The 25,216-nt window shown below is 48.5% G+C and overlaps 1 protein-coding gene across 6 annotated transcripts in view; it reads left to right on the forward strand.

The window, feature by feature from the left end:
* Positions 1 to 25,195, forward strand: part of plekhg4 (pleckstrin homology domain containing, family G (with RhoGef domain) member 4) — a 40,738-nt gene extending 15,543 nt beyond the window's left edge. For 4 of the 6 annotated variants that reach the window (XM_044103361.1, XM_044103342.1, XM_044103368.1 and 1 more), the window contains 22 exons: positions 3,685 to 3,882; positions 5,406 to 7,497; positions 7,841 to 7,990; positions 8,164 to 8,287; positions 8,356 to 8,449; positions 10,459 to 10,545; positions 11,255 to 11,371; positions 11,529 to 11,627; positions 11,758 to 12,042; positions 12,231 to 12,353; positions 12,443 to 12,634; positions 18,799 to 19,571; positions 19,656 to 19,905; positions 22,385 to 22,474; positions 22,544 to 22,768; positions 23,357 to 23,527; positions 23,597 to 23,777; positions 24,102 to 24,218; positions 24,301 to 24,439; positions 24,508 to 24,599; positions 24,682 to 24,821; positions 24,902 to 25,195. In XM_044103361.1, coding sequence (XP_043959296.1) covers positions 3,685 to 3,882; positions 5,406 to 7,497; positions 7,841 to 7,990; positions 8,164 to 8,287; positions 8,356 to 8,449; positions 10,459 to 10,545; positions 11,255 to 11,371; positions 11,529 to 11,627; positions 11,758 to 12,042; positions 12,231 to 12,353; positions 12,443 to 12,634; positions 18,799 to 19,571; positions 19,656 to 19,905; positions 22,385 to 22,474; positions 22,544 to 22,768; positions 23,357 to 23,527; positions 23,597 to 23,777; positions 24,102 to 24,218; positions 24,301 to 24,439; positions 24,508 to 24,599; positions 24,682 to 24,821; positions 24,902 to 24,922 — 5,760 coding nt within the window. In that variant the 3' untranslated portion in view covers positions 24,923 to 25,195. Of the gene's footprint in view, positions 1 to 3,651; positions 3,883 to 5,405; positions 7,498 to 7,840; positions 7,991 to 8,163; positions 8,288 to 8,355; positions 8,450 to 10,458; positions 10,546 to 11,254; positions 11,372 to 11,528; positions 11,628 to 11,757; positions 12,043 to 12,230; positions 12,354 to 12,442; positions 12,635 to 18,798; positions 19,572 to 19,655; positions 19,906 to 22,384; positions 22,475 to 22,543; positions 22,769 to 23,356; positions 23,528 to 23,596; positions 23,778 to 24,101; positions 24,219 to 24,300; positions 24,440 to 24,507; positions 24,600 to 24,681; positions 24,822 to 24,901 lie in introns of all 6 variants that reach the window. The other 2 variants (XM_044103375.1, XM_044103347.1) reach the window with 2 other exon arrangements.
* Positions 25,196 to 25,216: the final 21 nt, after the last annotated feature.

The following is a 25,216-nucleotide window of genomic DNA, read 5'->3' on the forward strand; positions in this document are numbered from 1 at the left end:
GTTATTATGGGATGTTTGTGGTTTGATGGGCAGCAGTGAAAACTTTATTTCCCATCATGATTCCAATCTAGAAGTTTCTAATGCTAACTGCTGTTAGCGCAACCCGAACAGAGCAACGGTCCCCAGCGTCCAATCAGATCGCTTAGAGGCAGACATTAACCCCCCCATGAGACCAGAGGAGCCGCTTCCATCGTTAGCGATGTAGCTGTGCGTCAAATTTAGAGACGTACCAGAAACACGTGAATACAAAGGTTCCAGCAGGGGACGGGTGCAAAAAAGAGAAAAAGAGATTAATTTGGTAAAAAAAAATTAAAGTAATTAATGAATTGAAATGACTAAGAGATGCGTCTATTCTTTAAATAGATTCATATTCATATTGCTGAACCACAGTAGTGACACTAAACCTCCTCAGGTTTTGGTCTTTGCAGGCATCAGGCTCTAGTTTATCATCGTCACCATGGCAACGGTGACCATCCGTCCTCCCCTTGTCCCGTCTCTGCTGCTCTGTTCAGAACCAGAACCTGGACCCGGCGTCGGCTCCAGCGTGACTCTGAAATGACTCTTTGTTTCGCCAACACAACAAGTGAAAACAGTGACTCACTCTGACGATTACACACACCTGAGCAGGGCGAAGTGCCGTTACCATGGAGACGTCAGGTAATCTGGGAGTGCTGACTGAAACATGCTGAGACCTGCTCAAGGAGCCACAACAGGAACCAGAACTAATGTGGGTCCAGTCAGAGGTCAATGGTTCTGACAGAACTCCCAGTTTAGCCCTGTGGAACGAGATCCACCTGAGAGACTGCTGTCTGAGCAGGTTGACGACATCACAGGTGGGGAGGGCCATGAGTTCTGATTGGTTGATGGCAGCTGAATCTGAGCTCAGAATGGTTGGGTTGGTTCTGATCCAGATGGGTTCTGTTGGGTTCTTCAGAATGTTCTGGTCTGACTGCTGCAGTCCAGGCAGCTGCAGGTGATCGGTTCTCTGTTTCTGATCAGGTCTGATGGTTCGGTTCTGGACCCGGTTCTGGACCCTGTGATGTGGATAAAGTGAAAGTGTTGACATTCAACACAACGTTGCTGAGCATTCCGTTGCTGAGCGTTGCGTTGCTGAGCGTTGCGTTGCTGCAAAGGACTGATCCCGGTCTGTGGTTCTGGTGGACCCAGAGCAGACTGGTTTCTCCCCGCCGGCGCCAGGTCACCATGTGGATCGTATTTTCCACACTCTGGGTCCTTCTGGAAGCCGTCTTCACGATGCCTGTTGGGTCAGATGTCTCTGCGGTTCCGGCCTCTCATTGGTCCAGATGTTCAGAAGCAGGAAGTAGTCCTTGTCAGGTCGGGTCGGTCCTGCTCAGGTCTGAAACATGAAGCCTGACGGCGCCGCCGTGTGGGAACCCCCCCCCCCCAACATTGGAAGGTGACACCAGTGGGAAGGGATTTGCCCTCTGACCTACTTTAGTGCAGCCTGCTGTGGAGATCCTTCTGGATCGGATCGCAGTGGAGATCCCAACAGATTCAAGAAAAGAAGAATAAAAGTCTTTATTCAAGCTGTGAGGAGGGCAGCTCTGAGAGGAGGCCCTGGTTTTAAACAAACACTTTTATAAAAATCTGAAGCCAAGCGGCACCTTCAAAACTTTTTGTTTTCTTATTTTTACCTCTCCAGGGGTCTTTTCTGGCTCTAGAGTCCCTTCTATGGGGGGAAGACATGCAGCAAACATTGTCAGGTCCGGGAGTCAAACCCACGACAGCCGCATCAAAGACTCAAGGCCTCCAAACATGGGTCGCATTATCCCCTACGCCACCACAGCACACCCCACTTTGAAAACTCTATCTCATCTATCAACAAGTCATATCAAACTAGAGAGGATCCATGCTACTCGTTACCCTGTAAGCCCATGCTACTGTTAGCCTACTCTATCATTTTCACGTACTCCCGTTAGCCCGTGCTACCATTAGTCCGTGCTACCATTAGTCCGTGCTCCCGTTAGTCCGTGCTACCGTTAGCCCGTGCTACCGTTAGCCCGTGCTACCGTTAACCCGTGCTACCGTTAACCCGTGCTACCGTTAGCCCGTGCTCCCGTTAGCCCGTGCTCCCGTTAGTCCGTGCTCCCGTTAGTCCGTGCTACCGTTAGCCCATGCTACCGTTAGCCCGTGCTACCGTTAACCCGTGCTACCGTTAGCCCGTGCTACCGTTAGTCCGTGCTCCCGTTAGTCCATGCTACCGTTAGTCCATGCTACCGTTAGTCCGTGCTACCGTTAGTCCGTGCTACCGTTAGTCCGTGCTCCCGTTAGTCCGTGCTCCCGTTAGTCCATGCTACCGTTAGTCCGTGCTACCGTTAGTCCGTGCTACCGTTAGTCCGTGCTACCGTTAGCCCATGCTACCGTTAGCCCGTGCTACCGTTAACCCGTGCTACCGTTAGCCCGTGCTACCGTTAGCCCATGCTACCGTTAGTCCGTGCTCCCGTTAGTCCGTGCTCCCGTTAGTCCATGCTACCGTTAGTCCGTGCTACCGTTAGTCCGTGCTCCCGTTAGTCCGTGCTACCGTTAGTCCGTGCTCCCGTTAGTCCGTGCTCTGCCCTGCATTTGAAAAGAATGAAGTTCATTAAAGTTATTTTCAAAACTCATTTCAGGTTAGAAAAGCTACATAAATGTAGGTTCAACTATTGTATACACGCTGTAAACTACTCTCAAAACGTATGTTTTAATCGAAAAGTTAGATTTTTGAAATGGATTTTATTTTTCAAGTTTCAGTTTTTGAAAGTTGTTTGCTTTCAGCAACATTTGAACGCTAAGCCTCCAGAGGAAACTACGCCGGGTTTTAATGAGCCGCAGAGCATTGTTAGGATTCAGGCTTTTATTGTGAAGGTTAGCAGGAAGTTGTATCTGTGCTCTGTGCTACCAGTTAGAGTAGGAGCTGGCCACAGGTGCAGCAGAACATTGTGAAGCTGCTGGAGGCAGGAAGGAGGACGTTTGGTGGATGAAAGATCTTCAGATTCACTGGTTTCATTCTGACTACTGAACCGTCTCCTGCCTGCTAACATCATCTCAGCTAGCATACCAAGATGTTTCCATGACGACGTCGGCCACGTTTCTCTGGAGAAGCTCTAGTTGCTTTCATCCAGAGGACAGAGGGCGCCTCATCCTCCTGAGGTTTCCTCATTAGGGAGCCGTGACCTTTGACCCAGCAGGGAGCCTGAATCCCAGCCCATCAGGGAACAGAGTTCCTGTCCTGCAGACTGATGTTGGGACATGTTGACCTGCTGCTCCACGCCCAGCAGGAACCGGTTCTGTCATCAGGATGAATCACAGCCCTGCGGGCATCCGTCCAAACCAGCAGAACCAGAACCAGAACCCTCAGTGTTCAGTCGGGCCTGTAGGGGCGCTCTCTGTGTTCCTGCTGTGGGTAAAGCAGCTGGAAGTGGTCTGCTCTGACCTTTGACCTCCTGCTAACTGATCGGTTATTGATTCACAGCAGGAAGTCATAATCAGCTCAGAGTGGGAGGTCCTCTGTACTCCTCTTCCTCTCATCTTCCTCTCCTCTTCCTCTCCCTCTCCTCTTCCTCTTCCTCTCATCTTCCTCTCCTCTTCCTCTCCCTCTCCTCTTCCTCTTCCTCCCTTCTTCCTCTCCTCTCTGGTTCTGGTCCGGTCCAGGTCCACATGTCCTCCCTGTTGTTTCTCCTGCAGGACTCTGAATCTTTGGACGTGTGCGTCCAGAAGGCGCTGGCCGCCGTCTTCCCGCCCTTCCAGACCTCGGCCCCCACCCTGCTGCCTCAGGTTCTCGCCGTGGTGGACAGCTGTTACCGTGGAGACGGCCTCCGCTACCTCTTCCACTTCCTGCTTCCTTCCAAGCACTTCCTGCAGAACCTGCAGCAGGATGCCTGCGTGAGTTCCTGTGGACGACTGTCCATACACCCCTCAACCTTTGACCCCCACACAGAAACATGAAGTGATTTAAACATGCAAAGCAACGATTTCAGTGTTAGAGAAAAAGAAGGGCATTGACCTTTAACCCCTAGGCCTCAGAATGTCCTTCTGTTTTTTCTGCCTATTAAAACAGGAAACAGAGTTGATGCTTTTAGCAACGTTTCTAGAAAACATGAAACTTTGAATATCTGGCAGCTTTTCATAATCGACTGTTTTTACATGAATAAAAAAGAAATTGACATCCTTAGTTTCAGTGAATAAAACTGATTTATAAAATGATGTCCGGACGTTTTGTCTCCAACCTTCTCTGCCTGCAGACACAGGCCCACATCACAGTGCTGCCACTACCATGCTCCCAAACAAACACATTGCTATGGCAATGAGCAGATTCATGTGTTGGAGTGGCCTACTCAAAGTCCAGACTGCAACCTCCCTGAGCTGGAGATGTTTTAATAAATCAATCAATCAATCAATCAATCAATCAAACTTTATTAGTGTAGCACATTTCAGCAGCAAGGCATTTCAAAGTGCTTTACATCAAATCAAACACAGAAACACAATGAAACATAGAATCAATAATCAAAACACGACATCAAGTCAGATTCCATCAATAAAATTTATAATTGATTACGTTTCTAATAAAATCCTAAATAGGTTGTTTTTTATTGAGATTTAAAGGAAGTCAGTGTTTCAGCTGTTTTACAGTTTTCTGGAAGTTTGTTCCAGATTTTTGGTGCATAGATGCTGAATGCTGCTTCTCCTTGTTTGGTTCTGGTTCTGGGGATGCAGAGCAGAACCAGAACCAGAACCTGAGAGTTCTGGAAGGTTGATACAACAGCAGCAGATCTTTAATGTATTGTGGTGCTAAACCATTCAGTGATTTATAAACTAACAACAGTATTTTAAAGTCTATTCTTTGATCTACAGGGAGCCAGTGGAGAGACTTTAAAACTGGTGTTATGTGCTCTATCTTCCTGGTTTTAGTCAGAACTCAAGCAGCAGCACTTTGGATCAGCTACAGCTGTTTGATTGATTTGCTGTTGCAATAATCAATACGGCTGAAGATAAAGGCATGGATGAGTTTCTCTAGATCTGGCTGAGACATTAGTCCTTTAATCCTGGAAATGTTCTTCAGGTGATAGAATTTTTACTTTACTCAGCAGAATAGAGAAAAGTTTCCAGTAGATGGAGATAAACTCCAGAAGGCCTGCACACCGCACTTTTCAGATCAGACATGAATGATAATTCTCCTTCCAGCTCTCAGTTCTGCTGTGGTTTGTTCCCAGTAAGCTCAGGCTGGTTGGTGAGGAAAAGTTAAAGTGCTCTGAATGCTTTAGTCAGACTTTGTGTCCGTCCATCATGGAGTCACTTTTTATTTATTGAGAACAGGAGAGGAGGATCGTGTTTGTCCTGATGACTGTCCCCACCCCCTCCTTCTGACCCCGCCCCCTCCTGTTTTATCCACACCCCCCCTCCTCCAGGCTCCGTTCTCTGGCCTGCTGTTCCGTCATCCCGGCTGGCCTCTCTGCCTCCATGAGAAGATAGTCGTCCATCTTTGTCCTCTGGATCCGCTCCTCCTCCATCCAGGAGACTTCTACCTGCTGCTTTCTCCTCCTGCTGCTCCTGCGGCCTGCAGGGCCCCCGTCCCTCCCCGCCTGCTCCTTGTCAGCGCGTCAGCGGGTGGCCGCCATGCGGAGCAGCAGGAGGTGCCGGCCCAGACCCTGACCTCCATCTTCAGCATGGCCTGGCTGGACGCTGAGAACCGGGAGCGTGAGCGGCGCGGCGCCGCCGGGCTGCGGCGTTGCGTCCTGTCCGCCCAGGGCGACGTCTTCAGGGTGCCCTGGGAGGACGTCGTCCACCCGCAGTTCCTCAGCCACTCGCACGGCTCTGCCCCCTCCAGGACGGACGGGAAGCTCCTCCCCCTCCCAGCTACACCCAGCCAGTCAGCAGCCAGCAGCGACGACTCAGAGGGCGAATACGTGGAGCTGACCGAGCTGCTGCCGCCGCTGCGACCGGCGCCAACACGCTTCTGCCCACAGAAAGGATCCCTGACCCAGTCCATCAGCCTCCAGAACCGGACCAGAACCACTCCACACTCCAACACACACCCGTTGACCGTCAAGCCCAGCTCACACACCCTGCAGTGCTCCAGACTGCTGGAAGAGAACTTCAGTCCTTCCTCCTCCTCTTCCTCAGAAGGCTGCGGCGCAGCAGGGGGGAGCAGCATGCAGGCTGCAGCTGCAGGAGGTGAGGAGGAGGAGGCAAAGCATGACAGAGATGAAGGTTTGGAGTCAGACTGTGCAGAAAGAGAGGAGCGACTGCAGCAAGAGAGGAGGAGCGATGAAGAGGAGGAGGAGGTGGTTCTGGGAAGAAAGGAAGAAGTGATGAAAGTTGATCAGAAGGAAGAAGGAGAGGTTATAGAGAAAGCAACAGGATGTGAAGAGTACACAGCTAAAGACCTTTACTCTGAAAATACCAAACAAATGCACTCTGAGGACTCTTATTCTGAAAGGTTTGTGAGAAAACTAAACCCAGAGGCCTTGTACTGTAAAAACATGTCTGACAATACACACACAGAAGACTATTGTTGTGAAAGTGTCACAGAAAAAATCCTCCCAGAGGACTCTTATTCTGAAAATATGTCAGAAAAAAACAAACATAGTAACTCTAATTATGGATATATGGGAGAAAATAGACATCCAGGAGGCTCTTATTCTGAAAAACTAACAAAAAATACAAACCTGAAGGACTTTTACTCTGAAAATATAAAGAAAATAAACCCAGAAGACTCATATTGTGAAAATATGATCCAAAAAACAAAACACCCAGATTATCAGTGTAAAAGCATCACGGAAAGCAAACAATCAGCAGAGTATTATTTTGAAAATATTGCTCTAAAAACAATCTCTGCCAGCTCTATTTCTGAAAATGAGACACAGGAAACTGTCACTGATGACTTTTATTCTGACAGCACATTGCAGACACAGTCTGAAGACTCTTATTTTGAAATTGGCTCCTTTCAAATACCCTCTGAGTCTCAGAGGTTAAATTCTGGGCATGTTTTCCCCAACAACTTTAAAACTGAACAAAGCCTATTCAAATCCAAAGACTCTTATTCTGAAAAGCTAATACAACAAACACTACCTGAAGACTCTTATTCTGAAAAACAAGAGCAACTTGATGACTCTTATTCTGAAAATCTGATACAACATGAAAACTCTTATTCTGAAAATGCAACACAAAATGAGGACTCTTATTTTGAAGATCAGATTAAACATGAGGACTCTTATTTTGAAGATCCAGCACAACTAACACTACCTGAGAACTCTTATTCTGAAAAACAAGAACAACTTGAGGACTCTTATTCCGAAAACCGGACACAACCTGAGGATTCCCTTTCAACAACAAAACATCTGGGTGTCATTTATTCTGAAAAACAAACACAGGACTCTTATTGTGAAGATCCAGCAGAGTCTGGGGAAGCTCCTCCTGTGTTCAGTGGAGGGCAGGAGGACCTGGGGAAAGAAGAGGAGCAGATTGATGGACGAAGATCTGCAGGTCATCAGACTGAAGGTACACCTGTCCTCTTCCTCAGTGTCTCTTCCAATCACCAGCGTCCTTCTGACCTCCTCATTCACCTCCTCCTCCTCTGATTGGCTGAATCCCTTTTTACACCTTTTGTCTTTGTATCTGTCTATCTCTGATTGGCTGAAACGTTTCACCTGTCTGTAGCTCCTCCTCCTTACTCACCTGTTTGTGTCTGCCGGGTTCGGGATGATCTGCTCTGAGCTCCAGATCCAGAAAGTCCTTGTGACCCGGGTCGCCCTGACCTGCTGCGATGTCCAGGACTTTAAGGAACTTTTTATTGATTTGGATCTCCACCTGGTTCTGGTTCTGATCAGATGTCTCTCTGCAGGTTCCGGCTGTGAGGGCTCCCATATCCAGTTACACATCAACGCTGGTTTTGGTCCAAAAGAACCAGAAAAACCCTTAGCTTCCCCAACCCAGTCCTCCCAGTCCAGGTTCCAGAGTGTGCTGCTGGGGTCTGGAGCTGTGTGCCTGCCTGGTGAGCAGTAGAAACAAGATCAGCCCGTTTGGGCCCAGTGGGTCGGGCCCCTTCTGTCTGCCACACATGCTGGAGCGTAAAATATTGTTAGCATGTTGTAGTGTCTGTTTAGTGTGTTTAAGCATTGTAAGCGTGTGTTTAGCGTGTTGATGTGCCGGCTGCGTCTCCATCAGGAACCAGAGACAGAGCAGGGCGGGTTCTTCTCACCGTCTCCACCTGCAGCCCTGTGTGGTCCGACCCAGACTGTGAGAGTGCCGAGCTGCTCCGCCTCATGCGCTACTACATCTCCACCCTCAGGTAGATCCTGCTCCGCTGCCCTCACCCGTACGACGGCTCTCTCTGACATCACTTCCTGTGTGAAACAGGGCGGAGGCTGTAGCCATGGGGCTGACGGTGTTGGTGGATGCTCGGAGAGCTGCTCCTGCATCTGCCCTCTTCTCTGCCCTCCAGACACTGCAGGTGAGGCTGGACCACAGGGAGGAGGGTCACATGACCAGCTGATTATATTCAACAGAACCAGATTGATTCATCTTTTGAAACCAGCCAAGCCCTCTGATCCAGTTTCTGCTGTGGTTAAAAACAGTTTGTTGCTGCAGTCCTTCATAGGCCTGTCGTGATAAACGATAAATCAATTAATCGTACGATGAATTAAAACTATCAACCTCATTTTAATTATAGCCTTTATCGTTTCTTTTTCTCTTTCTGTTGATGACACTGAATGAAAAAAGGTTCAACTCCGCTGCTCTCCACTGACCCTCCCTTCCTCATTTCCTCAGTGTAATGTCCAGTTCACACTACACCATCTTAGAGCTGTCGGCCGATTGTCGGCCCATTTTCAAAACCTGAGAGATCACACATTAGCCGACAGAAATCCTAGGTAGAACGGTTCCATCGGGTTCCATCGGGTCGTGTGGTGTCCAACAATGGGCACAAAATAATGGCTACAAGTCCAGTGAAGTCATTTTAAAACCAGGCATTAATCAATGCTTTACTACAATCTACCTGCAGTGCATGTGTCACTAGTGTCAGCGTAACGTCCTGACTGAATGAAAATCATTAGAACCTTTTTATGTCACGTTAACGAAGAACAGCTGAAAAGTTACCGGGTTCATCAACTGGTACCAATTTGGCTCCAACTCCTCCCCTCATCATTTCTATATTCTTTACACCAAATGTTTTATAAACATTAATGTTGTTTCCACATATCATCTCCAATGTCCGCTGGACTTCGGGTTGCTCCGTGTCAGCTGTTTGGGATTCCCTCTGTAATTTCCCTCAGAAAGCAGGAGGAGAATCCCTTTCTGATTGGCTACCTGTCACATTCAACAGGCTGCGTTAAGCTCCCAGTGGGGAAAACCCCTGATTTAGATCGGAGCGCCACAACGATCTACCGTAACACACCACACACTACAGGATGATCGGTTATGAAACCACAAGAGACAATCTTAGAACATCAACGTTCTCAGATTGTCTTAAGGGGAAAATGTAGGAGTGAACTAACGTGTAGTGTGAACTATTGCATCAGGTAGTCGATGTTCCATCTTCTCTATTTAAATCTAATGATTACTGAAGGACAATATGGTTTACAGACTTCATAATCTGAACTCTTTTGGTTGAATCCAGTATTTATTTACACTTTGGTGTTTTTATTCATTTTTGTTAATGGAGACTGAGAATCCATTTTATTTTTGTTTTTGGTTGTTTTCTTTATTTGATCAGTTCCAGTGTTAAATGTTCTTTTGAAAATAAAGTGTATCTATCTTTGGCAGGAAATCACATGAATTATTATATCATTTCCATTAAATCAGAGTAAAAAGGTCTTCAAACAATATTATTGTTTATCGCAATAATTTTTGAGACAATTAATCGCTTAGTAAAATTTGCTATAGTGACAGACCTAGTCCTTCATGTCTCTGTTGCTGCAGTCCTTCTTGTCTATGTTGCTGCAGTCCTTCATGTCTCTGTTGCTGCAGTCCTTCATGTCTCTGTTGCTGCAGTCCTTCATGTCTCTGTTGCTGCAGTCCTTCATGTCTCTGTTGCTGCAGTCCTTCTTGTCTCTGTTGCTGCAGTCCTTCATGTCTCTGTTGCTGCAGTCCTTCATGTCTCTGTTGCTGCAGTCCTTCATGTCTCTGTTGCTGCAGTCCTTCATGTCTCTGTTGCTGCAGTCCTTCATCTCTTTGTTGCTGCAGTCCATCTCAGCGCTCTGGGGCTCCAGGTTGGCGACATTTGAGTGGAAAGTGTCAGTAAGGTTCTGGAGAACCCAGACCAGCCCAGCTGTAGGTCCAGCAGAACGTTTCCTGTGGGACTCTCGGATCTTTAGTGCTCATTTAGAGTAAAACCTCCTGCTGCTCTGAAGTCTCACATCTAAAGTTTTTCATTCAAACAGCTGGAAACAGACAAACTTCAGCTGAATTCTGGTTCTGTTCTACGGATGTTCTGCGTCTCACTGAGGATGTTTTTCTGTGCAGGAGGATTCGCCCAGCTCCATCCACTCAGTTCTCTTCCTGGCTAACAAAGACTCATCACTGCGGCTGGATAAAACTGCTGCTGCTCAGGTAACTGCTGCAGCTGGCCTGGGTCCACCCTGGTGCTCTCTATGAAGGCTAACAATGAATGCTAACAGTGAATGCTGACAGTGAAGGCTGACAGTGAAGGCTAACAGTGAATGCTAACAGTGAATGCTGACAGTGAAGGCTAACAGTGAATGCTAACAGTGAAGGCTAACAGTGAAGGCTGACAGTGAATGCTAACAGTGAAGGCTAACAGTGAAGGCTAAGAGGGTAGGCTGACAGTGAAGGCTAACAGTGAATGCTAACAGTGAATGCTGACAGTGAATGCTAACAGTGAATGCTGACAGTGAAGGCTGACAGTGAATGCTAACAGTGAAGGCTAACAGTGAATGCTGACAGTGAAGGCTAACAGTGAATGCTAACAGTGAAGGCTGACAGTGAATGCTGACAGTGAATGCTAACAGTGAAGGCTAACAGTGAATGCTGACAGTGAAGGCTAACAGTGAATGCTAACAGTGAAGGCTAACAGTGAAGGCTAACAGTGAACGCTGACAGTGAAGGCTAACAGTGAATGCTGACAGTGAAGGCTAACAGTGAATGCTAACAGTGAAGGCTAACAGTGAATGCTGACAGTGAAGGCTAACAGTGAATGCTAACAGTGAAGGCTAACAGTGAATGCTGACAGTGAAGGCTAACAGTGAAGGCTAACAGTGAATGCTGACAGTGAAGGCTAACAGTGAGTTTCAACCTGCAGGTGGAGCTGCTGAGCTCCCTGAAGTCTCTGCAGAGACATGTGGATCTGCAGCAGCTTCCTGTAGAGTTTGGAGGCTCATTCAGCTTCAGCCAGAGCAGCTGGATCAGCTTCAGATTGGTCAGCACACACACACACACACACACACACACACACACACACGCACACACACAGTTAGTTTAGGTAAAACCTGACCCTGGTGACCCCTGCAGTGTGACCTGAGCCTCTGATGAAATGAGCTCAGACTTCAGATGTTTCGATGCTTTGTGTCCATCAGAGGGTGGAGCAGCTCTCCAGGCAGTGCAGCAGCGTCATCCATCTGCTGCAGGAAACCATCAGCAACCTGCAGAGCACACCTTTACCTGCTGTTGCTGAGGTAACGGGGCAGGTGATCTGTGGCTCCCTCATACAGGAGGCTTCTGTTTCCATTTTCTGTAAATCAGGTTCAGCTTCATCAGAATGTTTTGACTAGGCCAGCCCAGATGTTGTCCCTGTCTCCCTGCCAGGATGCGGAGCAGCTGCTGTCCAGCTGCAGGGCGGCGATGTGCAGCACCCTGAAAGACGCCCGCTTGGTGCTGCTGCAGCAGGAGGGCGGGGCCTCTCTGGCCTGGCTGCGCAGGGACGAGGTGATCGGCACGGCGGAGGAGCGGCGGGCGGCGGTGGAGGCCGCGGCGTCTCTCTACGATCAGGTGGATGAGCTGCTGCACCGCCTGGTCACTCTGTCCAACGCCAGGACGCAGGAGCTGAGCTTCATCGCCGAGTTCAGGGGCCTGGAGCGCGGCTTCAGCCAGGTGAGACTGAGCGTGCTCAGTGAGGGCGTCATGGCTGCTGAGGAGCCGCTTCAGCTTCGCTGCAGCAGTAGTCAGTATGTTACTGAATGCTCTGAGGCAGAACTCCCTCCTCCACAGCTGATGGGTCAGAACCTCTCTGGACTGACCGGTCACTTGGTTTTGACCCGTTTCTGCTGCCTGTTCGGCAGGTGAGGGCGTGGCTGGAGCAGGAGGGCGAGCTCCGTCTGCAGTCTCTGAACGAGCCGGTGGACTCTCTGGAGCTGCTGAGCAGGAAGCAGCAGGACTTCAAGGAGTTCTACGCCGCCGCTTATGTGAGTTCTGCAGAACCGTCTGCAGAACCGTCTGGGTCGGAGCTGCGGGTCCAGCCCGGCGGGTCTCACTCTGCTTCCTCCTTCCCCAGGAGCGCTGCAAGCAGGGCGAAGCTCTTCTGAGCCGGCTGGAGCGCTGGGACGACGTCTCTAATCCGGACCTGCACGCCTACGAGGTCAAAGTTCACTCCTTCTGGGCCCAGCTGCAGGACTTCTCCCAGCGGGTCAAAAGCACCGAGCAGAACATGGAGCGGGCCGTGCAGCTGTACCGCTTCCTGGACCAGGTACTCATCCGGTTCTTAGTGGGGGGTCAATGTGGGGTCATTGGGGGGTCATTGGGGGATCAGTGGGGTCAGTGGGGGGTCATTGGGGGACCAGTGGGGTCAGTGGGGGGTCAGGATGCAGGACTGAACTGAATTCAGTCTCAGCTTCCCCTGGTCACACCGAGGTACCACACACTGTCTGTGGTTCTGGAATGAGTTTGGGTTCATTTGGTTGGTGTTTTTATTGTCCTGCTGCTGACCCGGTTCTGCAGAACCTCAGCATATTGGATCTCCGGTTGAGGGAACTGGACCCAGCCCTCCAGCCTAAACACTAAAAGTTGACGTACGAGACTTCCGGTGGACGCGGAGCAAGATGGCAGCATAAGTTCGAGCTCCCTTGTCGAAGGACAAAAGAAACCTCCCTAATCCAAGGAAATCAGTCAAAATACAATTTTAACCAGACACGAAATGAGTGGAGGACGCAAGCAGAGAAGTATAAGGAAGAAAATGGCAGAAGTATACAACCCCGACGCTGAGGAAATGGAAGAAGAAAGTGGCGACTCGAGTCAGCTACAGGCCGTGCTGGAGGGGCTACATAACATCACGGCGGAAATCCGAGACTTTAAAAAGGAGGTGAAGGAGAACCTCACACAATTCAAAGACGAATTCAAAGAGGAGGTGAAGCGAGAATTTATGGGCTTTAAAGAAGAAATTAAGAAAAAAGTGGCACAGAATGATGCGGAAATACAGAAACAACAAGAGGACATGACCGAGGCGCAGGGCCGCATAGCAGAGCTGGAAGAGAGCAACACGGAAGCGAAGGCCGCCATTCTGAACCTCTTAAAACAGCAGAGAAAACTACAAGAGAAGCTAACGGAATTAGAAGGACACGGCAGACGCTGCAACATGAGAATTTACAACGTGGCTGAACAAGAAGGTGAATTAGTCCAAGAAAGGGTGGAGAAGCTGCTACACCGTGAGCTAGCCCTACCGGCCGGAACCGAGCTACAGATCCAGCGGGCTCATAGAAGCCTCGGAAAGAGACCTCCACCCGAAGCTAATCCCAGGTCCATAGTGGTCAACTTTCTTAAATACAAAACCAAAGAAGAAATCCTGACAAAAGCATGGAAAAAGAAAATCCAAGTCGAGGGGAAGCGGATATTTTTCGACCATGATTACCCCACTGAGGTAATAGAAAAACGCAAATCCTACTCCGAGATTAAAAAGGTTCTGAAAGACCGAAAGATCCGCTTCCAGACGCCAATGACTAAAATACGGATTCACTGGTCAGACGGGATGAAGATTTATAACAACGCGGAGGAAGCTGCAATAGACATGAGGAGACGAGGGCTGGAGATGGAGAACCAGAATGACACCGGACCTTCGCCCGAGGAGAGGAGCCAGACGGCGGCATCCTGGCAGCGCTTCGGGAAGAAGCATGGGACGGACGACGGGGCCTTCGCTACGGGCTCTGGCCAGAATGCGAGTAGCCGAGCGAGGGAACGGCTGCAGGAATTTCAAAGAGGAGGACACTGAAGACGCGGAGGTAAAAGGGGCATAAACTGCTCTTTAAAGAAGGGGGATGGAAGAGACTATAGTCTTCTCTGAAGTTTGAATAAATAACGACAGGGAGATCCACCAAACAAGGGACTGTTGGACTCGCCTAGCAGGTCGGGGGAACCCAACACAGGTTTGCCCAAAACCACTAGGGGGGGGGCCCTCTTCATAAAAGGATACCCCCCTCCCTTTCCAGCAGGGGGACAGGGCCTCTTGGGAATATGGCCCATATTTAGTCGGGAGTTCAGATTTGTTTTTAGTTTAGTTTGTGTTCATAGTTCAAGTGGAGAGGCTGAGATTCAAACCAAGATATACAAACAATGTCTAAGGTTATAACTGTGGTATCACTGAATGTCAATGGTTTAAATAATATCAAAAAGAGAGATAAGGTCCTAAATAAATTTAGAAAAGAAAAAGTACAAGTTATTCTCTTACAGGAGACACACCTAACAAAAAAAGGGCATGAAAAGTACAAAAAATTAGGGTATAGAAACTCATTTTCTTCCTCATTTGGAGAAAGGCATAAGCGAGGAGTTATGACACTGATTTCAAATAGTGTAAAGTTTGAATTGTTTGAGGAGTTTGGGGATAAAGAAGGAAGATACTTAATGATAAAGGGCAAATTGGAAAACCAGTTAACCACACTACTCAATGTATATGCCCCTCCAGAAAGTGACAAAGGACTTTTTAAGAAAATATTTGATCTCATTAACTTGGAAGCAGAGGGAATATTGATATGTGGCGGGGACTTTAATGTGGTGTTAAATTATAGGATGGATACTACAAGCAAGAAAAATAGTAAAAAACAAATTAGTAGGTACTTAAACACTATGATGTCAGAAATGGCAATTGTAGATGTGTGGAGAGAATTTCACCCCTTAGATCAAGATTATACTCATTACTCAATACCACACGGTATTTATTCCAGAATTGACTATATACTAATGAACAAGAGAGAACTACACAGAGTGAAAGAGTGTAGGATTGGAGTTTCAGACGTTTCTGATCATAACGCAATCTATCTTAAGATCCATTTGGACAGCAAAAAGAACAATACTCTGTGGAGACTAAATGAAGGCATATTAAATAACAAGGGACTAGTTGGTGAAGTAAGAGAGGAGATAATCCGTTATAAAGAGGAAAATGATAATGGTGAAGTAGACCCAGTAATTCTTTGGGATGCTCTGAAGGCAGTAATACAGGAGGAAAATGATTTCTTACACAGCATTTATGAAAAAAGCAAGATTAGAAACATAAACAAATAAGAAAGCTCAGAGATTTAGAACAACAACATAAACAAACAAATGACCCAGACGTATTTAATCTGATTAAAGAAACCAGGAAAGAAATGGATGAGAGTTTATGGGAGGAGGTAGAAAAGAAGGCTAGATTTACTAAACAAATGTACTATGAGGGGGAACCGAAAGATACAAAGAATCTGGCTAGGCACGTTAAGAAACAACAAACATTAAGTAGCATACATAAAATAAGAGATCCACTATCCAATACAATCTTATATGAACAAGAAGAAATACAAAGAACATTTGAGCAATATTACAAAACTTTATATGCACAGCCACCATCGGCAGGGGAAGAGGAGGTGAGTAATTTTCTGGAAAAATTGGATTTACCAGCAATAGGCACAAAACAAAATGCGACATTGACTTCTCAAATTACAGAGGAAGAGATTACAAAGGCAATTGGCAGGACCAAAACAGGAAAGTCACCAGGGTCAGATGGTTTAGGGGCTTCTTTTTATAAAACCTTCAAAGAACAATTAACACCACTGTTATATGACTCGTTTCATTATAGTCTCAGGACTGGCAAGATGCCTCCTTCTTGGAAAGAAGCCATTATTTCCGTAATCCCAAAGGAAGGTAAAGACCAAGAATACTGCAACAACTACAGACCGATATCGGTACTAAATGTAGACTATAAACTGTTTTCCTCTATCATAGCTAAAAGAATGGAAAATTTAATGCAGGATTTAATTGATGAGGATCAAACTGGTTTTATAAAGGAAAGACAAACACAAGACAATATAAGGAGAACTCTTCATATCATAGACCATCTGCAGAGAAGAGGGCAGTTCTGATAAGTATAGATGCGGAAAAAGCCTTCGACGGTGTTAATTGGAACTTTTTGTATAAAGTCTTAGAAAAATTTGGATTTAATGAAACATTTGTAAATTGTATTAAATCAATTTATCAAGACCCAACTGCAAGGATTAAAATAAATGGCAACCTGTCAGGAAGTTTTACTCTGGAGAGAGGAACAAGGCAGGGATGCTGCCTCTCACCGAGTCTTTTTGCTCCGTTTATAGAGCCGCTGGATCAGATGATGAGGCAGGAAGACGAAATGAAAGGAGTGGAAATAGGAGGGGAAGAACATAAAATTGGGCTGTTTGCAGATGACATTTTGATTTATCTAAAAAACCCAAATGAAATGTTTTTAAAAACAGTAAGTTTGCTTGAGGAGTTTGGGAAATTCTCTGGATACAAAATTAACGTGGAAAAAACACAGGTCCTAACAATAAATCACTCCCCGCAGCAGAAAATAAGGGATATTTATAAACTTAAGTGGAATGAAAAATCTATAAAATATTTGGGGGTGAACATAACCAAAACAATTGACAAACTCTATGATGCAAATTATTTAGAAATAAACCACAATATTAAGAAAGACCCGGGGCGATGGATGGACATTGGCTTGGATCTTAACTCTAGAGTGGAGATAATTAAAATAAATATTTTACCACGACTGTTATACCTGTTTCAGTCCCTGCCACTGATTATCCCGCAAAAACAATTTGTAGAATGGGACAGATGGATTTCAAGGTTTATATGGAGCGGCAAGAAACCTAGGGTTAGATATAAAACACTTCAGCTCCCAAAAGATAAAGGAGGCCTGGGTTTACCAGCCTGAAAGAATATTTCTGGGCCGCACAAATTAGACCCCTTGTATGTTGGAGCAATGATGACTATGTTTCAAAATGGAAAAATATGGAAATAAGTAGAAAAGACATAGAAGTAAAAAATTTAATAGCATATAAAACACTCTTAGGCAAACTAAGCAATAAGCTAGATTCAATAACTAAAACTACGATTGAAATATGGAACACAGTGATTGATAATTACAACTTAGAGAAAGAAACAAAGAGTTGGAGCTGGTTTGCTTGGGACCCGAGGTTTAAACCAGGTATTTATGATTCAGGTTTCAAACAATGGGCAGATAAAGGTGCCACAGCAATGTGTACATTGACTGAAAAGGGCAATCTGTTGAGCTTTAATAGCTTAAAGGGAAAATATGGACTGGAGGATCAAGACCAGTATAGATACCTGCAAATAAAAGATTATTATGAGAAAGAGATAAAAACCAATGTAAGTGAAATAATAGAGATATTTCATAAGGCCTATGAGGGGAATAAATTGCGGGTTATTTCAGCACCAGGGACTGATGGCAGGCAGGAAGACATCTACTATGTACAGCAAAGAAAAATGGGAGGACGAATTGAAGGAGCACATAAGCGAGGAGGAATGGTTTAAAATTTGTAACATGCAGTGTACAGCCACCTGCTCTCGTGTGTGGAGGGAATTTAATTGGAAAAACATGATTAGATTTTTTATAACACCAAAGATCAAGTACGGGATGGAATCCAGTTCACAGCCATGCTGGAGAGACTGATGTAAAATATACACATATTCTGGTCTTGTCAGAAGCTAACCACATACTGGCATAATGTTAGCCTTATTTTGAAAAACATACTGGGATACGGAATACCCAGATCATGTAAAACACTCTACCTGGGATGCCTCACACAGGATGTAATTCAAAAGGACGATGAATATCTGTTGAAAATATTACTTTCTGCATCAAGGAAAACCATCACAAAACTGTGGTTTAGACAAAACCCTCCTGCAGTGGAGCAGTGGCTGAGCATTTTGGAAGACATTTTCATAATGGAGAAAATCACACATAGACTGAGACTGCAGGAGGACAAGTTTGATGTTAAATGGGAAAAATGGAGCGACTACAGACGCAGGCCGAATGCCACTCCTGTCTCCAGCTAAATATGGACACGGTTGACCAACATTGTGTATGAAGTTGAATATATTGATGCCTCTCCACTGTGTGTGTTCAGAAATGTTCAATAAAAAATAAGTTAAAAAAAAAAAAGTTGACGTACAGAAACATTTAGAAAAGTTCAACGCACAACAAAATTATTTACGCTCCAATGTATTTACATTGGAGTCGACTCCATAGGACGGCTGCATCATTGTTTATTATCACTATTATTATTGATTGCAGTGGGAACCATAAGTTTACATACACCCAGCATCAAAGGCGGATGGAAAATTAACCCTTCGTTCAGCATTTATTCGTGTGCAGCTCGTCTTACTGTGACTCTGTCGGGCAGGAAGCAGAGCTGCCTGCCGCCCGGCTCTTTGGTACCGGCCCGGTTGGGTTGGATTGGACCTGCGTTAGTGTGACCCGATGTACAACCAGACCAGTGAGCAGTTGTGATTGTGTGTGAAATGACATAGACAGAGGAGCTTGTGTCCAGCAGGAGGCAGCACCTGTTTCAGGCTGAGGGGTGGAGCTGATGACATCATATCCTCTCTCTGCAGGCCTACGGCTGGGCGCTGGAGGGCCTTCGCCAGCTGGCCTGCGTCTCCATGGAGGACTGCACGACGCCAGACAAATGCTGTACTGTGATTGGCTGCCTGGAAGACTACCGGTCAAAGCACCCTCCAATCCCAGAGAGCCGCTTCCAGGAGATGAAGACGGAGGCGGGGCTGCTGAGGGGCGAGCGCGGCCTCCGCCAGTGGAGCTTCGCCTGGTCCAAGTGTCAGGAGACCGAGAACACATTTGACAGGAAGATGGAGGCGGCGCTCCGGACTCGGGACTCCGCCCATCATTGCCGCTCCGACTCTGTCGTGAGCACAAGCTCCGCCTCCTCCAGGAAGTCCGGGCTGTGGGGAATCCTTGACGCGTCGCCGCCCATCCCACAGCGCACACCGTTCCTGCGGCGCCTGCTGCGGAGCCCCTCCTCCTTCGAAGAGTCTGTGCGGCTGGACGTCTGCTCCCCCGGCTTCATCCTGCCTTCCTCTTCCTCCTATTTTTCCTCCTCCTCTTCCTCCAGGAGGCAGCTGCTGAGGAAGACCCACAGCTTCGACCACCCGGCCTCACCCGACACGTCACGCTGCGGCGCCGGCCCTCGCACCCTCAGCGAGCCGCCGCGCAGAGGAAACACGGGCGTGTTCATCCGCGGCCTGGAGGTCAGCAGCACGGAGGCAGCGGACCGGACGCTCCATCCCAGAACCCCGGAGCAGAACTGGGCGGGTCCACGGAGCCCTGGGACACCAGGGGGCACCGCAGGGGACGGCCGGCCGCGAGGAAGGTGGGTCGTCCATCATCACTCAGCAGGACGACGGCGAGGTTAAAGTGTTCAGGTTGTAATAATGGCGCTCCGTCCTGTGTGCAGTAAACTGCTGCACATCGTGGAGGAGATGGTGACCACGGAGCGGGAGTACGTCCGCTCGCTGCGTTACATCATCCATCACTACTTCCCAGAGATGGAGCGCGCCGACCTTCCTCAGGACCTCAGAGGGAAACGCTCCGTCATCTTCGGCAACCTGGAGAAGCTGCTGGACTTCCACAGCCAGTTCTTCCTCAGGGAGCTGGAGTCCTGCTGGAAGCACCCACTGAGGGCGCCACACTGCTTCCTCAGACACGTACGCCATGTTCCCTTATGCCTCCGGGGTCAGGCTATGCTAAAAACCTACTACCACTATTATTTAATGAGTGAGATCTGAAAAGTGCGTCTGGATTCAGCCCCTTTAACACAGCTCCTTGGGGTTTGAGCCAGCCTCACCTCATCATGGCTAGCTGTACGGCCACCTGGTGTTCCTCAGCTGACCTGGGCTCCTCACCTGGAGAAATTCTCAGAGCTGCAGAGATCAATTCAATATTCATAATTTTATTATGAAGTCGTTGGGAAGCTGGAGGACTGAGCGCTCTTCTTCTTCTGGGCTTGTTCTAGTAAACCTGCGAGTTTCAGGCCAGGAAGGAACGCCCATAAATGGTCAATGGTCTCAATTCCTGTCGTACCGACCAATCAGAGAGCATCAAGCCGATGATTTTAGTGCTTTAATGCTGTTTGGCCCCTTGGGGACAAACAAAGTCAGACTGAATGCCACATTCACAAAGGTCAGCCAGGGTCAAGCGCCTTGGCCTAGGGAGCATCAGCATAAGCAGGAGGAAGAGAACAGGGAGTCTAAAGAGTCCCAAAAAATAAAAACAAAAGTTTTAATTTCAGAAAATAATTTTGTCTTAAAAACTCGTCAATTTGCAGATTTTCCATAAAGAATTTCAGTTTAATTTAGTTTGGGCTTTAATTTGTTCATGCTTTTTTTTTACTGCATTGTTTTAATTTGTTGAAGGTTCAAAGGTCATAGGAAGAATTCATTTATAACAAATAACTTCATATTCAGATGTGACCAAAATATAAAACTCAGTTCCCAACTAATCTCTCATAAAATGCTTCTTAATCTGGATTATTGTGTTTTTCCATCCATCCATCTTCTTCCTCTTATCCTGGTCGGGTCGTGGGGTCAGCAGCTTCAGAAGGGAGCCCCAGTCTTCCCTCTCCAGTCTCTTCTTCCAGCTCCTCCAGGAATCCCAAGGCGTTCCCAGGAATCCCAAGGCGTTCCCAGGAATCTCAAGGCGTTCCCAGGCCAGCAGAGAGACATCGTCCCTCCAGAGTGTCCTGGGTTTCCCCTCCTCCTGGTGGGACATGAACTCCTCACCAGGGAGGCGTCCAGGAGGCATCCTGACCAGATGCTCCTCAACTGGACCCTCTCGATGTGAAGGAGCAGCAGCTCTACTCTGAGTCCCTCCTGGATGACTGAGCTTCTCTCTCTAAGGGAGAGCCCAGACACCCTACAGAGAAAACCCATTTCGGCCACTTGTATCCGCAATCTCGTTCTTTCGGTCATGACCCAAAGCTCATGACCATAGATGAGGGTGGGAATGTAGATCGACCGGTAAATCGAGAGCTTCGCTTTTTGGCTCAGCTCTCTCTTCACCACGACGGACCGGTACAGCGCCCACTTGACGGCAGACGCTGCACCAATCCGCCTGTCGATCTCCTGCTCCCTTCTTCCCCCATTCGTGAACAAGATCCTGAGGTACTTGAACTCCTCCACTTGGGGCAGGACACCCCCCCTGACCCGGAGAAGGCACTCTACCCTTTTCCGGATCAAGACCATGGCCTCGGATTTGGAGGCACTGATCGCCATCCCAGCCGCTTCACACTCGGCTGCGAACCGCTCCAGAGCTGCAGATCACGTCCTGATGAAGCCAAAAGGACCACATCATCCGCAAAAAGCAGAGATTTGATCCTAAGGCCACCAAAACGGATCCCCTCAACACCTTGGCTGGTCCAGAGATTCTGTCCATAAAAGTAATGAACAGAATCGGTGACAAAGGGCAGCCCTGGCGGAGTCCAACTCTCACCGGAAACGAGCCCGACTTACTGCCGGCAATGTGGACCAGACTCTGACACCGGTCCTACAGGGACCTGACAGCCCGTATCAAGGAGCCCGGTACCCCATACTCCTGGAGAACCCCCCACAGGGCTCCCCGAGGGACACGGTCGAACGCCTTCTCCAAGTCCACAAAACACATGTAGACTGGTTGGGCGAACTCCCAGAACCCTCCAGGACCTGCTGAGGGTGTAGAGCTGGTCCAGTGTTCCAGAACCAGAACCAGAACCACACTGCTCTTCCTGAATCCGAGGTTCAACAATCAGACGGACCCTCCTCTCCAGAACCCCTGAATAGACCTTGCCAGGGAGGCTTCAGAGTGTGACCCCCCTGTAATAAAGATCTCTGGGCGGATCTCATCCACCTCCTGGACTCTGTCACTGACATCGTATTTTTAGGGAATTAAAATCCAAACATCAGATGTTAACCAACATTTATAATTAAACTATTATAAAATTAACTAAATCAGTTTCTGTAGCAGCCAGTCCTCCAGGTCCGAGTGTCCCAAGTCCATCATCTGGTCCCTCCAGCTCCACGCATGTCATGTGACACCTGCTGCACTTTTCAGATTTTTATTTGTAAAACGGTTGGAAGCCATCTTCCTCATCCAGCACTGTGTGTAACTGTGTGTAACTATGTGTGTGTGTGTGTGTGTTTCTGGGAGCAGCAGGAGCAGTTCGGCCTCTACGCTCTCTACAGTAAGAACAAACCCAAATCCGACGCGCTGCTGATGAACCACGGCCAAGCCTTCTTCAGGGTGAGTACTACAGCTTCTGTCTGACCTCTGACCTCGGGCAGCTTCCTGACCTCTGAGCCCTGCCTGCAGAGGAAGCAGCTGGAGCTGGGCGATAAGATGGACCTGTCGTCCTACCTGCTGAAGCCCGTCCAGAGGATGAGTAAATACGCCCTGCTGCTCTCCGACCTCACCAAGGAGGTGGGCGGCGCTCAGGAGGCGGAGCTTACCGCGCTGCAGGATGCCACCAACATGGTCAAGTTCCAGCTTCGCCACGGCAACGACCTGCTGGCCATGGACGCCATCAGGGAATGCGATGTGAGTCGAGGTGTTTCTGCAGGTAACAGATGACCTTTGACCCTCAGGACCTGCAGCAGGAGCGATGTCTGCAGAACTCTGACCCGATGAATCCGATTTTATCGTTAAAATCCGGTTTGTAGCAGCGTTTGTGGAAATCGTCGGGCGTTCACCGACCGATTCTCGTCTGACCTTGAACTTAAAGTTTAATAATATTTATTAATATGCATCAAACCAGCTGAGTTTAACCTTTAATCATTTTAAAAAGCAGATAATTGATGTGATTTTTGTAAAATTGCTACACGCTTTCTACCATGAGGATTGGACAGTAAAATGTAATGAACCGCCTCATCTCACTGACGTTTAATCAACAGGAGCGACAGCAGATACATTAAATCAGTCAGAATAATTTCTTGTTTTACATCGGTGACTCTTGTGTTGTAAATCTCTGTTTATTCCAGATGGAGGTTGGATAGAATCAGGGAAAATATTTTTATTTAATTAGCAGTTTAGTTACTTCTTCTTTCCTCAGCGGTCCTGCTGTGAGTTGTTTCCACCATTAGGTGGCAGCGCTGAGCCCCGTGTGAGCTGGTCCTGCTCTCCCTGCAGGTGAACCTGAAGGAGCAGGGTCAGCTGATCCGGCAGGATGAGTTCACGGTCTGGAGCGGCAGGAAGAAATGCCAGCGCCACATCTTCCTGTTCGAGGATCTGCTTCTGTTCAGCAAGCCCAAGAAGATGGAGGGCGGGCTGGACGTCTTCATCTACAAGCATTCCTTCAAAGTGAGCCGCGCCGCGTTCTGACGGACTTTCTGGGAGCTCCGGTTCTGATTGGACTCCATTCTCTTTCAGACGGCAGACGTGGGCCTGACGGAGTCCAGCGGGGACGACGGGCTCCGCTTCGAGATCTGGTTCCGGAGGAGAACCGCCAAGAACCAGACCTTCGTCCTGCAGGCTGCCTCGGCCGACGCCAAGCACGCCTGGACCGCCGACGTCGCCCGCATCCTGTGGAGCCAGGCGGCCCGCAACAAAGGTGGAGGCCGCCGCCGCCGTGCAGAGACACACAGACACACTTCACCGCCAGTCAGTTAACGGAATGATGTGTGTGTGTTCCTGTGTGTGTGTTCCTGTGTGTGTTCCTGTGTGTGTGTGTGTGTGCGTGTTCCTGTGCGTGTTCCTGTGTGTGTGTGTTCCTGTGTGTGTGTGTGTGTGTGTGTGTTCCTGTGTGTGTTCCTGTGTGTGTGTGCGTGTTCCTGTGTGTGTGTGTTCCTGTGTGTGTGTGTTCCTGTGTGTGTGTGTTCCTGTGTGTGTGTGTTCCTGTGTGTGTGTTCCTGTGTGTGTGTTCCTGTGCGTCCAGAGATGCGTCTGAAGGAGATGGTGTCGATGGGAGTGGGGAACAAACCGTTCCTGGACATCCAGCCGAGCGACGCCGCCATCAGCAACCGGGCCGTCCATTACATCATGAAGCCCAGAGGTACAGCCAGGTTCCCATGGCAACAGCTAGCTGAGATCAGAACGTCGGTCGGTTGTGACCCATTCGGTTCTGCTCTGTCCAGGTGCCAGAACCAGGGCATCCATCGCCGTGGCGACCTTTGACCACGCCCACCCGTTCAGCAAGGCGGCGGCCTCAGAAGCGGCAGCATCAGGACCGTCGTCCTGCAGCCTGCTGGGACCGCTCAACCTGCACATGTTCAGGTAGGAGTCGCACCTGGAACACCTGAAGCCCCGCCCCCTCTCCTCCTCACCTGTCCTTCTTCCTGCAGCCCCACCGCCCCCCCGGCCGACGGCTCCTTCGGCTCCTCCTGCATCGAGGAAGACGAGCAGGAGCAGGAGACCAGCAGCCAGCCCTCCATGAGTATGAGCTCTGACCGCTGTAGCTCCGCCTCCTGGAGCTCACCTGTTCAGGTCAGTGAGTAACTATCTCGGTGTGTCTGCAGCCACCGAGAGCTCCGGCTCCTCCTCCCGCTGCCTCTCCGGCTCCACCGGCTCCGACAGCGGCTGCGCCTCCTCCCACCTGCAGGACGACCCCCACCCGTCCTCCGGAAAACGCCATGGCAACAGCGACTTCATCTCGGCTGTAAGTCAGCTCACTTCTGATTGGTCAAGGTGTGATGATGTCATATCTGCTGTGGTCACATGGTCTCTGCTCCTCCTCAGGAAGCCGCCACCGTCGTCTGACGGCCCTCCACAGGCTAGTCCTCTGCTTTTATTTTGAAGGCTGAAAGAGGGAGTTGTTGCTACGGTTACTGAACTGCATCTCTGTCTGGAGGCTCTGACGCTTCCGGGAGGAACATTGGTTCTACTTCCTGTAAATATTCCTGTTCAGTTCAGTCTGCAGGTTCCTCCAGAACCGGCCCGGCGGTCTGACTGTACATGTGTGTAAATATTCCTCGGCTGAACGTTGCTGGTTGTTTTCTAACCTCGTTAATAAACACGTTTGATGAAAACGCAGCAGCGGTTGTTCTGACCCGT

This window comes from Gambusia affinis, linkage group LG02 (genome assembly GCF_019740435.1).
Source record: "Gambusia affinis linkage group LG02, SWU_Gaff_1.0, whole genome shotgun sequence".
In the NCBI taxonomy this organism is placed as follows: Eukaryota; Metazoa; Chordata; class Actinopteri; order Cyprinodontiformes; family Poeciliidae; genus Gambusia; species Gambusia affinis.